This window comes from Chaetomium globosum, genomic scaffold (genome assembly GCF_000143365.1).
Source record: "Chaetomium globosum CBS 148.51 scaffold_1 genomic scaffold, whole genome shotgun sequence".
Lineage (NCBI taxonomy): Eukaryota > Fungi > Ascomycota > Sordariomycetes > Sordariales > Chaetomiaceae > Chaetomium > Chaetomium globosum.
In genome coordinates this window covers 3751355-3765099 of record NT_165976.1, presented here as the reverse complement: position 1 = coordinate 3765099, position 13745 = coordinate 3751355, and the positions used below count along the sequence as shown (strand labels likewise).

The window sequence follows — 13745 nt, the reverse complement described above, 5'->3', positions numbered from 1 at the left end:
CCGGTTTCAAATAACTATCCCTGCCTCGCCTGGATCCAACCGAACGGAGTCGCAAAGGCCTCCTTTGCAGTTGATCCCAGTCAGACCAGACCCCAAATTATCCACCTACAGAAAAGAGAAACGAAAAGCGGCCGCGCAGTGGCCCCGGCCGATTTGGCTGCGGCCTCTTCTACATACATACCTGCATCTGCGGCGATGTCTCTGGTGAAGTCTCTCCTTGTTGCCACGGTGGTGACACAACATCCGCGTCCTTCACAGTTCCCATCACTCCTCTTGTCGACTCGTCACATTTGTGGCTGACCGGGCAGGTGAGCAGAGCCCAACCAAAATCTCCACCGCGCCGTGTCAAGGCCTAACGGCTCTGATAGGTGCAGACGTTGACAGCCTGACGCCGCCGTGTGTTGGGCTGTGTTGTCTTCAAGGAAGACCGCTGAAGATCACGGTGACACGACGCAAAACGAGGCGGACACCATCGCGGTGCAGCATATCACAGTACAAATCGTGCGGCGGACCAGAAACACAAGAGAGGGGACACAGGCGACCCATCGCGCGTTGCAAGGGACACAGCTCCCGTCAATCTGCCGCATCGCCCTGCAACCGCCCCATCCCATTGACTGACTGCTGCCACACACCCGATTACGATCCTGTCCGAATAGTAGTACAGCATCACCTGCCAAGAGAAGACAACATGTTGTGCTCGTCATTCCTATTTTGTCGGCGCATCACTGTATCCACCGAGTGGCGGTCTCCTAACGGCCAGGGGGCCATCGTGCCGGCAAAGAGCCAGTGAAGAGACGGATCACCAACTAATCACCTCAGTTACAAAGTTGGACCGACACCCAGTAGATCCTTTGACGTACAATAGGTTGTGCCAGGGTATCAGCAGGTTGCAGCGTCACCGCAGAGAGAAAGGACGGGGCTGTTATCCCCACGACTGAGCCAAGATAAAACCCAGCAAACAGCTCTGTCACGTCATCTTCCGTGCCATCATTGAACGTATACGCTAGCTCGTTTTCGAACCGACAGAACTCCCAAACATTTTTGCCACAAAATTGTTTTGGCAAGTCCTAGCAGCTGTGGTTACTACATGTACCCGGCGTTGTCCCCGGCCCAAGATGAGCGACTACGGCAACCATCACCCATCATCGCCCATGGACCGGGTCCCAGCATCACTGACATCAGGACCAGATTTCCGCGGCCCCATCTTCCCGACTGCTCGGCCGAGTTTGCCCCCTTTCAAGACCAGGCCGCCCCACAAAATCTGAGACGCCGGCTCCTAACGACACAGGTCGTGATCGATCGGGACGGGAGACCGCATCGTCCGATCGGTTCGGTCCTAGACACAGGACTGCCGGCATCCCTCAGCGGCGGGCCGACATTGCCGTGGTTGTGATTCAGACGGTTGAACCCTGCCCGCATGGCCAGCGTGGCACATGACTTCTCTGGGAGCACACGATCTTGGGAACGTTACCCATGGTCTCATCGTCGCGCCCTCGCACGTTGGGTGCAACACTTGTGTGAACAAGGCCAGGTGCCGCGAGTTGGCTCCGTTGGCTCCGGGAATAGCGAGCATGGACAGGACAGGGCGAAAGAAAAGGAACGGGAGGTGGGAGGAACAACTTGAAGAGGGACATTTTGAGCAAACTGCCTAACGTCCCCCGCAGAACTGGTCGAGGAGATGGCAACACGAGAAGTTTTGGAGCCATATTTGGGGGCCATCGCCTCGGGCTTGCTCCAGCATGTGATGATGCCCACGTTTTCGGTCTGCGGTCTTGTCAGCGTGCATTAGAGCCAAGAGTAGAAGATGGCATGGTGACTTTGAGTGGGTGCATGTGTTCTCAAACAACTGTCTTTACAACTGCCTTGTGAGCCCGAGGGCACTGTAATATATCGTGAGAAACTGGCCGTTCCCATAAAGCGCAACTAAATAAACACGAAGTGATGTTAAAACGCTCCGGAAGTTGATACCCTCGCGCTTTTTCCCATTGCCGAATGAAGGCACACGTAAAGCATTGTGATGAACTCGAGGGATCCGAGCCAAAACATGGCGCCAGCCACCCACCAACCCGCAGACCACTGCCCCCATTTTTTACCAACGCCACGCCAAAGCCCAGTGCCCAAGTGACGAGACATGCGGCCAACTCAGACCGTATATATAAAATCCGGCCTCTGGTCCCCCAACTTCTCAACCTCCTTCTCCGTCAAGCCCTGCACCCAATGATCGCGCTCACCCCTCCGGCGCTTCGCATTCTCGCGGCGCAGCAGTACCGACATCAGAACCGACCCGCCAAACAAGAAGAGGGCCAGGTACGCGATCATGACGGCGTGGCCCTCCGGGTAGCGCGGGCCGTTGAAGTAGACGTTGCTGCTGACGATGCCGTTGAGGTTGCCCCAGCCGATGACGAACCCCAGCACCACGCCGCGCTTGTACACGCCCTCAACGTTGTTGGCCACCCAGCTGATGGTGTTGGAGATGCACGGGTAGATGCCCAGCGCCGCCAGGAAGGTGCCCGCGTACTGCACCGCCGGGTCGTCCGTCCCCAGCAGCATGGCGAACCCGGCCACGGCCATGACCGACACCAGGATGTTGCACAGACCCCGCGCGCGCGTCCGGTCCGCGATGAAGCCGATCGCCACCGTCAGTATAGCCGCCGTGACGTAGGGCGGCACCGACATCAGCTGGGAGCGCACCACGCTGGTGTTCCAGCCCAGGTTGGAGATGATGGTGGGTAGGAACAGCGAGAAGGCGTACAGCGGCATGTCGCAGCCCATGTAGATGACCATGCCCAGCCACATCTTCCAATCCCGCAGCGCCTGCCACAGATAACTCATCTGAAACGTCTCATGGTTCGCCGACGCCTGCTGATCCATGCGCAGCCGCAGCACTACGCGCGCGCGGTCATCATCCGACAGGAAGCGCGCCTCGTCCGGGAAGTCGTGCACCATCCAGAACGACGCCACGCCCACCACAACGGTCAACAACCCCTCGATGATGAAAATCCACGCCCACCCGTCAATCCCGCCCAGCCCGTCCATCTGCTCGATGGCCGCGGCCAGCAGCCCGCCGAAGGAGCCCGAGATGGCCGCCGCCGAGAAGAAGATGGCCGCGCGCACCCCAAACTCGGACCGCTTATACCAGCACGACAGGTAGTAGTTGACTCCCGGGAACAGCCCGGCCTCGGTGAGTCCCAGGAACCAGCGTGCCGCCATCAGCCCGGACCAGTTGCGCACGAAGCCCATGCCGAGCATGCTCGCGCCCCAGAGAATCCTGTTTTTTGAGGGGGAGGTTTGTTAGATAGGAGTCGTGATGGAGGTTGGGGAAGGGTGGGTAGGTATGTTGTGTTTGCCATGTGGCACGCACGTTTGGGAGGGGGAGCATGTGGCGATGACGATTTTGCTTACATGATGATGGGAATGAAGATGGAGGGGCGGAGCTTTTTGAGGAGGATATTGGTGAGCGGCTCGAAAAGGGCGTACGACACGAAGAAGATGGTAAGAGTTGCATTGTAGGAGGGGACGGTGAGGCCCAGGTCGTCGGAGAGACCGGCGATTTTGGCATTGCCGATGTTGGTCCGGTCCAGGAAGGCTAATAGGTAGAGGAAGCAGAGCTGTCACCGTGTTAGCCTTGGAGGGGTGCCCTCTCAATATGGCGTTGCCTGAAGGTGACGGCGCGTACCCATGGCATGAGAATCCAGTCCAGCTTCCAAAGAAGTCGTCGTTCCTAAAAATCGAGATGTGAGCAATCATCGATCGGTGTCGACCAGCCCGAGCATTGTGCAGGATTTCAACTTACCACCTGTGCCCGCTCTTCTGGCGAGAGGTGAGCGTCGGGGTCTTTGGGCATGTCTCCCACGTCCTCATCTTGGCTCCGGTTGGCATCGGTAGATGCCTTTTCTGTGTCACCCGTCATGTCGTCGATTACGTCGATGTCAAAGCGTGCCCCAGATTTAAATTTAAGAAAAGGGAAAGCTAAGTTGGGGTGCAATTTATATCAGTAGATGATTGGAATGTTATCGCCACGTCCGCATCTGCCGAACTAATGGGATTGCTGGGGTGATTGCTTGATTAGGAATGTGGGAAAAAAGAAATAGAAAAGTGAGAAGAACAGTTTGACAAAGATGCGGGATCAGAGGGATCAGACGAAACCAAACTGGCGGGTGCCTGGTATTATGTGCAGGGTCACCGGGCAGGGTGCAATGGAAAAGAGGGGATATGCTTATGTTCGGTGTTTAACGGGATTTCCGGGTTGTGAACATACCCATTGCTGCCCATGCGTGGCATTCAATCCAGGCCAGCTCCCAAGCCCGAGGGCCGTGCTGCTGACGATGCACGTTACAACGTCGCCTGTCCTGTCTGAACAAGTTTGTCCCCTGTTCGGTACAGGGGGCACACACAGCAAGCAGGCGTGCTGAATGGGGGAAACGCCACAGGTGTGCTTGAAGGGGGGTGATTATCAAGCAAGTCAAATCCGGAAATGTACTCGGGAGAACTCGCTGCAACGATGACCGAACAGCACCAATCCCAAGCGTAGCTGCGTCGGCGGGGCGCGTGACTGCGTGGTGTTGAGCTTGAAGATCGCCCCCACGCAATTGGGTGAGAAGACGGTTGTGAAGGACCCCTGGGCTCGGCGGCGTCTTGAAAAACAAGCAATTGAAGCGCGGGGGAGGCAGAACGCGGAGGAAGCTAGTCCTTCTGGGGCAGGTTATAAGGCAGCATGCTGCAACCCGCATGGCCCCCGGACGGATCGTATTACCCTCTCACCACTTCCCGCTCGTGTCTCGCCTGCGAGCGCCACCGCAGGGATCCCGCAAACATTGGCCACGGCCGTGCGGAATTACTCCATGCAGACTGCTGCAGCTTTCCCGATCTGCCCCGGACAAGCATCCTGGGTGCAGGCTGGTCAGGGCCGATTTGGAGACGAGCCGTGGCTTATCACTTGATTACATTGTTCGATGTGACAGCAATGTAACTGCATTGACAGCAGCTCTGCCCCTCACCTCTCTGCCAGCTCGGATTAAAGGCAAGACGCAGACGTCGGATAACGGCGGCGAGATTATTGAAAGTTGCCTCACCCCTGATAACAAGATACAAACCATCAAGTCGGAAATAGAAACTGTAGTTAGTTTGCCTGTTCAGCACCCAGGAGCTGAGGCTGCGTCATAGCGGCGACGGACAGGGGGTGCGAGCAAGGTTGTACGGTGCTTGCTGACCCCTGGCCCCTTGAGTGGACGAGTATATCTTGCTCCCACGCGGTGCCGCCGCCCCGGTGCCCTCTACAAACCTGCCGCAGGGCATCCGAATCATGCAAGTCGCCAGGGGCAGAGAAATGATGGACATTCCAGAACACAGGTAGCTTGCCTTTGTTTTTTTCCCCGCCTTTTTGGCGTCATTGTGTCTCGGGCCCCCCTCGCGAACCGTGCCACTGAACAATGGCCTCCCCAACGAACCCAAAAAACCAACGTCTCCAGGTACTACGGCCTTACACCGTGGAGCACTAGACATGTGCTAGTCTCCAGTCCGAGTTAGAGTGGCGGCAGAAGAAACCAGACGGTGCTTTGAATTCATAACAAACAGAGTGGTACACCAGCTCGCTGGAACAGGTTCAGCGAGGATACCACAGGATGACAGAAACCCCTGGCTTAAGGTTTGGGAGGCCGCATAAGCATACATTGGGATGTCTGTGCGATCGATGTCGGGCGTCGATAGTGGGGATGCCGTCGGGCCAGCTTGCTTCTTGTCCTCGTCCAGGGCGCTTTGCGTCTGAGCAAGTCTGGTACCAAAAAGCAAGCACGCTTGTTGCACAAACAGTTTCAATAGACACGCCACTCACGGCGACCCCGAACAAACTTCAGCCGCCTCGAGGTACCGCGACAGAAGGCCGGCATTCCATCTCGCATTCGGGATGACTGTCACTCCACCGAGTTCCCTGCGGTACACGACAACATGGCCACTCCTCCGAATGGTGTCTCAAAGCCGCGGGCGCCAAGCCTTAGTTGTGGTACGGCGTCAATAGTAGCGTCAAAGGCCGACCAACGGGGTGACATTGAGTGCCAGGTCGCGGAGTGTGTCCGAGAAAGGGGATCAAGCCCATGTGGTGTTGAATTTGCGACGGCAGACCTGATCTCTACTCGGCCATGCGGGCAGGGAAACCCTGGACAACTGTCATCTCGAGCCCTGAGGGCCGGCCAGATCGGCATCGCGGCTGGTAACATATTGTCATGCAGGTATCCGTCCATGTCTCGCACAAGGGACTCTTGGCTATCCCCTCCCCTCCGCGGAGTCGTTTCGATCTTTGCGTGCCGGCTTTTCAACAACCGGGGATTTGCACTCTTGGTCTCTTCGTGACAGGACAACAGTTCAGGCCTCTAGCACTGATCCCGTTTGAGCCCCCGGTGTTGTGGTGTCTACAAGGTTAGGGGTCGAGATTCGAGATGGCGCCTGTGAAGATTCGTCAAGCTCGGAGAGGTTGCGGGCTGATGCGCCGACAAAAACAGGGGTAGTCGATGGAAAAACCTAGTATATTAGTCCATATTTCCCGACTGACCACTTGGCCATTCATCTAATAGTTTAGTAGATTGGAAGATCGAAGCTATCTCTTGGCCATCGCTTGGGAGTGGCCCGCCAAGACGGGAAGACTTTCGAGGGCCGCTTCTGTGGAGGCTTCGCCCCAGATTGTCTGGTTCTAAGTTCGAGCCAAGCCAAAGAAGCCCATCTTGGCGCGGGTGATTTGTGCCGAGGCTGAGAATACCCATGCGGAAAGAACCATGGCGGTGTCATGTCCGGACATTGGCTGGATTCAGCTCTCCTGAACTCTCCTGATAACCTGGCGCAGAGAGCAAGTAAGGTAGGTATTGATTCGGGGAATTTCGCGTCGGCGGCTGACGACCTGCAGGATTCCGGAAAATAAGTATGAGGACGCAATTACCTAGGTACATCTGTATGTCATGCATCTGGCTAGGTACATTAGTAGCCTCTGGGAAGTCACATTAGTTGCTTTGGCGGGCATTCTCTCAGAGGGTTACTTTAGGGCCAGTCCAAAACTTCACCGCTCAGTGAGGGGAACCGCATACTCGGCAAAGACACCGCCAGCCGTTTGCGGGTGGTTTTGAGCGGTCCTCTGCGGCCGGCAAAGCCTGCTGTGGTCCGGTGGCGCATTAGGTGCGAAATCAGGGGCCAACAACCAACATGAATGTCCCCCTGCCAAACCAAGACACGAGGTTAATGGAACACAAACTCGGTCAAACCGGAATGTGTTTGCGTGTTGTGTGCTTAGAGGATTAGGAACTGCTCGCCCTGTGGTTAGGTTGTCTTCAGTACCTGAAATTGGCTGCTCGGCAACCCGAGTCCAAGATTCGAGGGTGGCCAATGACTCCGTCCTCTCAGATTCCAGGGTTGAGGCCGAGTGGGATGAGTAGCATCGTCCACTTCTAAATGGGAACTCGGGAAGAGAAGGTACCTAAAAACATAACGATGACCACGTGCACTGGATGGCTGCAAAGTTGCAACTGCGACTTGTTCCACGTGTTGTGCGCCCTATTTACCAATTCGTGGTGAGGCGCATCGAACTACGCATAGCAAACTGGCTCTAGCGAGACTCACACGAGGCAAGAAGGAAACAATGGAAGTGCGTTACGAAGGAGTTGTGGACGTTGAAAAAGGGCCCTGGAGCTGGCTGTGGGCCAAATCGATAAGGTACCAAAAGCGATAAGATCGTCCGGCCCACTAAAATGACGCCAGCGGATCGGAGTTAATTATCCCACAGCGAGACCATTCGTTGATGACTGAGCCCCGGAAACAACCGAGAAATACCTCTGGTACGCACTTTGCGTTCCCTCGAGTATCCTCCCATCGAGTCTCGCGTGGTGAGTTGGCGCTGACAGGTTACGCCCGCTCTACTTCATAGAGCCATACAGCTCGCTTGGTAGGGGCCAAATCTCTCTCCGCTTTGCATCTTGTGTTTTTAGTTACTTTTTACGAGTGGAACCGAACAAAGCAACTCTCATCCCGTCAATTACCAGATACGGTGGCTTCCGGCCCAATTATTCTGCCGTCCCACTTTCTCATCCGATCCCGGCTCCGGCCCCCGAGAAGCCACGCCGGATCAGGCTTTGTCTTCGACCCGATGCTACCGACACGGAACATGCCCGCCGCTATGCCAAAGAGAGTCTGTATTGTTGGTGAGTAGGTAGATTGTCATATCTCAGCCCCCATAGTCCCCCGTTCCCAGCTTCCATCCCCTTATTCACCGATTCACCTGTCCGCCAGTTAACAGGACACAGGTGCCGGGCCTTCCGGCCTCGTGGCTGCCAAGTCGTTGCTTTGGGATACGCCAAGGGGCACTTTTGATGTGACCTTGTTCGACTCCCAGACTCGAATTGGTGGTCTCTGGCCTTCGCACAAGGATGACCGCACAGGACTTGTTCATCCCCGCATGGTTGCCAACCAGAGCAAACACACCGTCCACTTCAGTGACCTGGCCTGGTCCGAAGACGCCCCCAACCTCCCCCGCGCTTGGCAAGTCGGCCAATACCTCTCCGAGTACCTGAAAAGGTACTGCTCCGAGGCAAAGCTCAGTCTTGGAACCCGTGTCGAAAAGGCCGTGCCACTGGCAGCTTCCAAGGATGGCTCACAGCATGGCTGGAGGGTTCAGACTCGTTCCGATCAAGGGGAAGTGAAAGAAGATTCGTTCGACTACCTACTCGTGGCGTCCGGCTTCTTTGGCCAACCCGCACTACCTTCCATAAGCCGTGGAGGTCCCGAGATCCCCACCATTCATAGTAGCCAGTATCGCGACCTGCAAACTCTCCTTGGGAAGACGGGTGGCTCAGGGGGAAAGATCCTGGTTGTGGGAGGTCAAATGTCAGGGGTCGAAGTTGCTGGCACAATCGCCTCGCACCTTTCATCCGCTGTTCACTCCCCGGGGGCAAGCCCGGTACCTAACGCGGAGAAGTATTCCATCCACCACATCATCCAGCAGCCCGTGTGGGTGTTTCCGTTGCACACCTCCCCAAAGGTGAGGATGAGCTGTCGTTCCCTGGCCACCACAGTTATCACGCTAACGACTGACAGCCAACCGCATCCGCTCCTCCATTTCTACCACTTGACCTGGGGTCTTACAACACTGCCAATAGGGTCCATCCCCTGACCAACTCACAGGGTCACATCCCCCAAGAAGCTGCCAAGATTGTTCATTCGATCTACCAAACCGCTCTGGGAACCGACCAGTCGATATTCTCCCCGGAGGTTGCAGTTACAGCCGCCAACACCAGTGGCCCGCCATACCTTACCGTTAGCGATCACTACATGGACTTTGTCCGTTCTGGTCTCATCTCTGTGTCCCACGGCAAGCTCGGTGGCCTTACAGGCTCCGAAGCAACAATATCGCCATCGAACGAGAAGATTGAGGATGTTGCTGCCGTGGTGTTCGCAACTGGCTTTGAGGCATCCTCTTCGATATCCTTTCTCCCCCAAGCGGTGAAAGAGGCATTGTCCCTCAGCCCCTCCGACCTCAACAACACAGTTGCGCTAGCATTCCATGGTACCTACCACCCGGACGTCCCGAACCTTGGCTTCGTTGGTTTCTACAGGTCACCTTATTGGGGCGTCATGGAGATGCAAGCTCGCTTCCTCACAGCCTTGTGGGCCGCTGGTGGGCCATCCTCATCCTCTCTACCGCCGCAACTGAAGGAAGCCTTGAGCAAGGACACCTCGATCGAGTGGACCCTCAACCTCCGGACTGATCCCCGGGCGTCACAGTTCCCGATGGGCGATTATCCGTGGCTCATGCAAGAGTTTGCGGCCGCTCTCGGGCTCAAGAAATCACCCCCCACGGGCAGGATGCCCCGACTACCACCAGCAGACAAGGAGATGGACATCCTAACCCCCGCACGGTACCCATCCGCCTCCTTAACCGAATCCCAGCAAGCCGAAGTCACCAACTCCCTCAAGCACACCGAAGCCACCGCCTGGGCCGGGCTCAGCTCCACCAAGTTCGTCGCGCGAGCCGTCTTCCGCTCCCTGCTGGGGGAGTGGAAGCTCGAGCGCGCGCTGACCAGCAAGCTGCCCAGCCATCCGAGCGGGCACTTCAGCGGGACGGCCAAGTTCCTGCTCCGCGAGGGCACGCGGGACGGCCGCGAGGCGGCGTTCGACGCCCTGGGCGACCATGGCGACCACCCGGGCCTAGAGTACCTCTACATCGAGGAGGGCGACTTCAAAGCCGCCAATGGCTTGACCTTCCGCGCCACGCGCCGGTATGTGTGGCGCTATGATGAGGGGAGGGATCGGTTGAGTGTGTGGTTTGCGAAGACGGATGATCAGAAGCGCGCGGATTACCTGTTTCATGAGGTGGAGTTTGTCCCGCCGAAGGGGAATGGGGAGGGTGAGGATGATGGCAAGGGGTGGGAGGCCAAGGCGGGCCACTTGTGCATTGACGACTTTTACAACGTCAAGTACAATTTCAAGTTCAACGCCGTCAACCTGGTGGACTGGCGGCTGTCATACACGGTCAAAGGCCCGAAGAAGGATTATACCATCGATGGCGTGTATACTCGATAGCGCACCATGGCTCAAATTTACAGGCCTGTTACCAACTCCTGGGCTCACGATGCACGGACTGTATCTCCCGTTATCATAACCGCATCCTCGTCGCTCAGGTACTCGCATCGTAGGACATTCGATCAGCTATAGACCGATACATTATTAACATTGCCACCATGACATGATTTCCGGATGCTGTTCCCAGTTGTAGTTGTAATAGTGGGAGAAGTAGGACCAGTTTTTGACGTCACAGGGGCCGTTCGACCCGGTGTCTGTTCCCCGGACACACGGGACTTCTAAAGGAACTTATGATGGTAGGAACCTCCGTACCCCGTAAGGCCAGGATTCAAAGGCAGGCCCGCCCCGATGGCTAGACAATTACATCCTTCCATTTCCCGGTTATTCAAGCGCCCGGAAGACTTCAGCGTCATGTGTGCACGCGTGGTCGTGGAAGATGAGCTCTGAAAGCGCGCCGAGGTCCGCCCGAGCAGGTGTGCCATCATCGTAGGACGAGCAACTTGGCAAGTCAATGCTTGCCGTCGTGGCCAAAACCAGTTACACGGGGTTGTGTGTGCAGTATCCGCAAGATCGCCGCCCAAACGACAGGCAAATCGTCGATGAATGTGTCTAATGCAGGTACGAGATTGTCGAGATTTCAGCCAAGGTTTGTCAAACACGAGACGCATTCCTTCTCCCACAACTGCTGGATGTACATACATACATACGATAGCCACCCTGAGCAGCCACTCTGCGCTTTCGATGCCTGCCTGGAGAATCAGGGGTGCGCCGTCAAAAAGACAGGATCACAACATACGCGGACCGCCGGTGGTGACCAGTAAGGGCGGACAATGTCGCACCGCTTCGCATGTCTGCATTGTTGACGGGATGGAGGTTGGGCTGTATTATGCCCTCGCCCGGTTCCTTTGTCGAAACCTCGACTCGGATACTCCGCACTTTGCGTCGAGGTTCTGACCCGGTGCCCGAAACTATCATGGAGGGGTCGAAGACGGTTAGTCGCTTGCAAAATTTCAATAGATTGCGAAAAGGGCGCTGGGTATCAGCCAAGTGTTCTGCATGACATTCAGCTGGGCTGTACGTCGTGCCACGCCTTGGTTAAGATCATCCAATGGCGGAACCTCCAGATCGTCACATCTGCAGCCACAGAGGCAGGTAGCCGCTGACAAAGTACAAGCAACCGAAAATCGGGTGTTGTCGATACAGCGCCTGAAAGTTCGACTCAGAGCTCCCGGCCGGCCATAGTGTGCCAGAAGATGGGTTTAATTCGATGACCGTGTCCCAAGTTTAGGAACAGCAGTGCAGTGGTTTTGGACTTGAGGATAGAGGTGTCGTTCTTCTTGGCCTTGCCCTTACTCCGATCGGCTTTGGATTAAGCCGGCTGATCATGCAGTCTTGCCATGTTCCAAGGAAGTCGAGAGAAAACTCGAACGAGGAAGCACCACTGTTACCCATTGTGTGCTGGAAGGTGCCAGGTAAAAGAAACGAAGGGAAGCTGCGCCTGGAGCCTACCTAACCTCAGGCCCCATGTACCAAGCTGGAGACTCCCGTCGGAAGGAGTGCCATGCCGTTCCTCAACCCACAAACCGAAGCCTGGAAAATGTGAACCAATCGCTCGGCCCGATCCCTCCACCATGGCTTGTCGGAGATGGTGTTCACGGCCGAGGCCCTGCTGCATTTACATGCCAACCTATCAGATCCGTCCATTACAAGGGTTATTAATGGCTAGCTGCCAGATGGCTGAAGAATGAAATGTTTGTCCCCAGCCAGTCCCGTCCCACACAACCGTTTCTCCGTTGTGGGCCATGCGGCCAAGAACGCCGCAAGCAAACGGCCTTTCCATCGTGCTCCCCTGGTGGGTGTGTTGGATCGGTGGGATTATTTTTAAGTCTAACACTGCAACTAATACATACTGTAACATGGCATGGCCGTCCGCCCCCTCTGCATCTCTGACATTTCGACTGCTTAACCAACAACAACCCCGTCCGCTGCATGTCCCGGCGATCTGGCATACCCATCTACCCCAGTTTCTTGTTGGATCATCCCGAAATCGAGCTGCAGCTGTGAGGAAGGACGACCCTGCGGTGATGCTGCAAGTACCCAATCAATGAAGTCTCAGTAATGTCCTCGAGTAGCACACGCAATATCGAACTGTCCCTCTGTCTACCCGGAAACAGAAAGGAGAGGAGGATGTGGGCCCATGGTATGCCTCGGGAATGACAGGCCGGCACCTGATGGAGAGAGACGTGACTGACAAGCCGATTTGGGAAACTAACAAGCGACGTCTCCCGACACCATGCCGATGTTACTGAACTGAGACTGCACCCAAAGTCTCACTCCTGATTGTGTGAGCTGTCTTGCCTGCTGCACCCTGCGGTATCAGATCTACCCAACCCCCGCAGTCACTGATCTGGCATGATAACCCAGTGCCCTTTCCGTCCCATCGACGTCTGAAGGGAGCCACATGACTTTCTCCCTGCGTTGGCCCGGTTTGCTTCCAAGTGGCGTGCAGCTGCTACCAGACACTCTCATGCAGAAACCAATCCAGTTTTACCAGTCCCATTCTCCATTCTCGTGTTTGGCGAGCATTCGCTGCAAGATATAGTTGGAAATTCTTTATCTAATTCCTTCCTGCTCTGGGAAGATTGCCAGCCCATAGCGCCTGATGCCTGGCGCCCGCAGCAGCACCAACCGATTACGCAAAAAAAGAACTTCCACACCCAAAGCAAACTTCCAAACCAAACACCCCACCCTACCCTCGTTATTCGTTAACGCCCATACTGAATTATTCGACTTCATTGACGTCGGTCAGATCAGGCTTCAGCGCCACCGGTGTTGCAGACAAGGTAACAAACATCGAAGAATCATCCACAACCCTTCAATTTGGAAGAGAAGTTCACTTCCTGCAGCAGCACCTAACATCAGGTGTACACCCTTTTCGAGGCGCAAGTTGCAGCGGACGCCCCGGGCAGAAATCAACAATCGCCCGTCGAGATTGGCGGTAACAACCAGTGTTTCAAACCTTATGGGCCATCGGATGTCGATGCCGATGTCATTGCCGCCGCCCCAAGGAACCCCGTTGGCCGAGGTTTCCAGTCCCGACAGACTTGCCAAAGAGTCTCGGTCGAGGTAGTATATCATCTCGAGACCCACTCCCGGCTTTTAGTCCGCTTTTCCTCTCCCTCTCATCCGCT

General features: G+C 55.9%; 2 protein-coding genes across 2 annotated transcripts; one reads left to right on the top strand and one right to left on the bottom strand.

Moving 5' to 3' along the window:
- Positions 1–2142: 2142 nt before the first annotated feature.
- On the bottom strand, positions 2143–3910 carry CHGG_01218 (uncharacterized protein; the record flags this gene model as incomplete). Its single annotated transcript, XM_001220438.1, has 3 exons — positions 2143–3268; positions 3403–3608; positions 3794–3910. The coding sequence occupies 3 exons, from the start codon at positions 3908–3910 to the stop codon at positions 2143–2145; spliced, it is 1449 nt and encodes a 482-aa protein (XP_001220439.1).
- A 4230-nt stretch (positions 3911–8140) lies between these two features.
- Positions 8141–10554, top strand: CHGG_01217 (uncharacterized protein; the record flags this gene model as incomplete). Its single annotated transcript, XM_001220437.1, has 3 exons — positions 8141–8177; positions 8280–9013; positions 9070–10554. 3 exons carry the CDS (start codon positions 8141–8143, stop codon positions 10552–10554), a joined length of 2256 nt encoding a protein of 751 aa, XP_001220438.1.
- Between the last annotated feature and the right edge of the window lie 3191 nt (positions 10555–13745).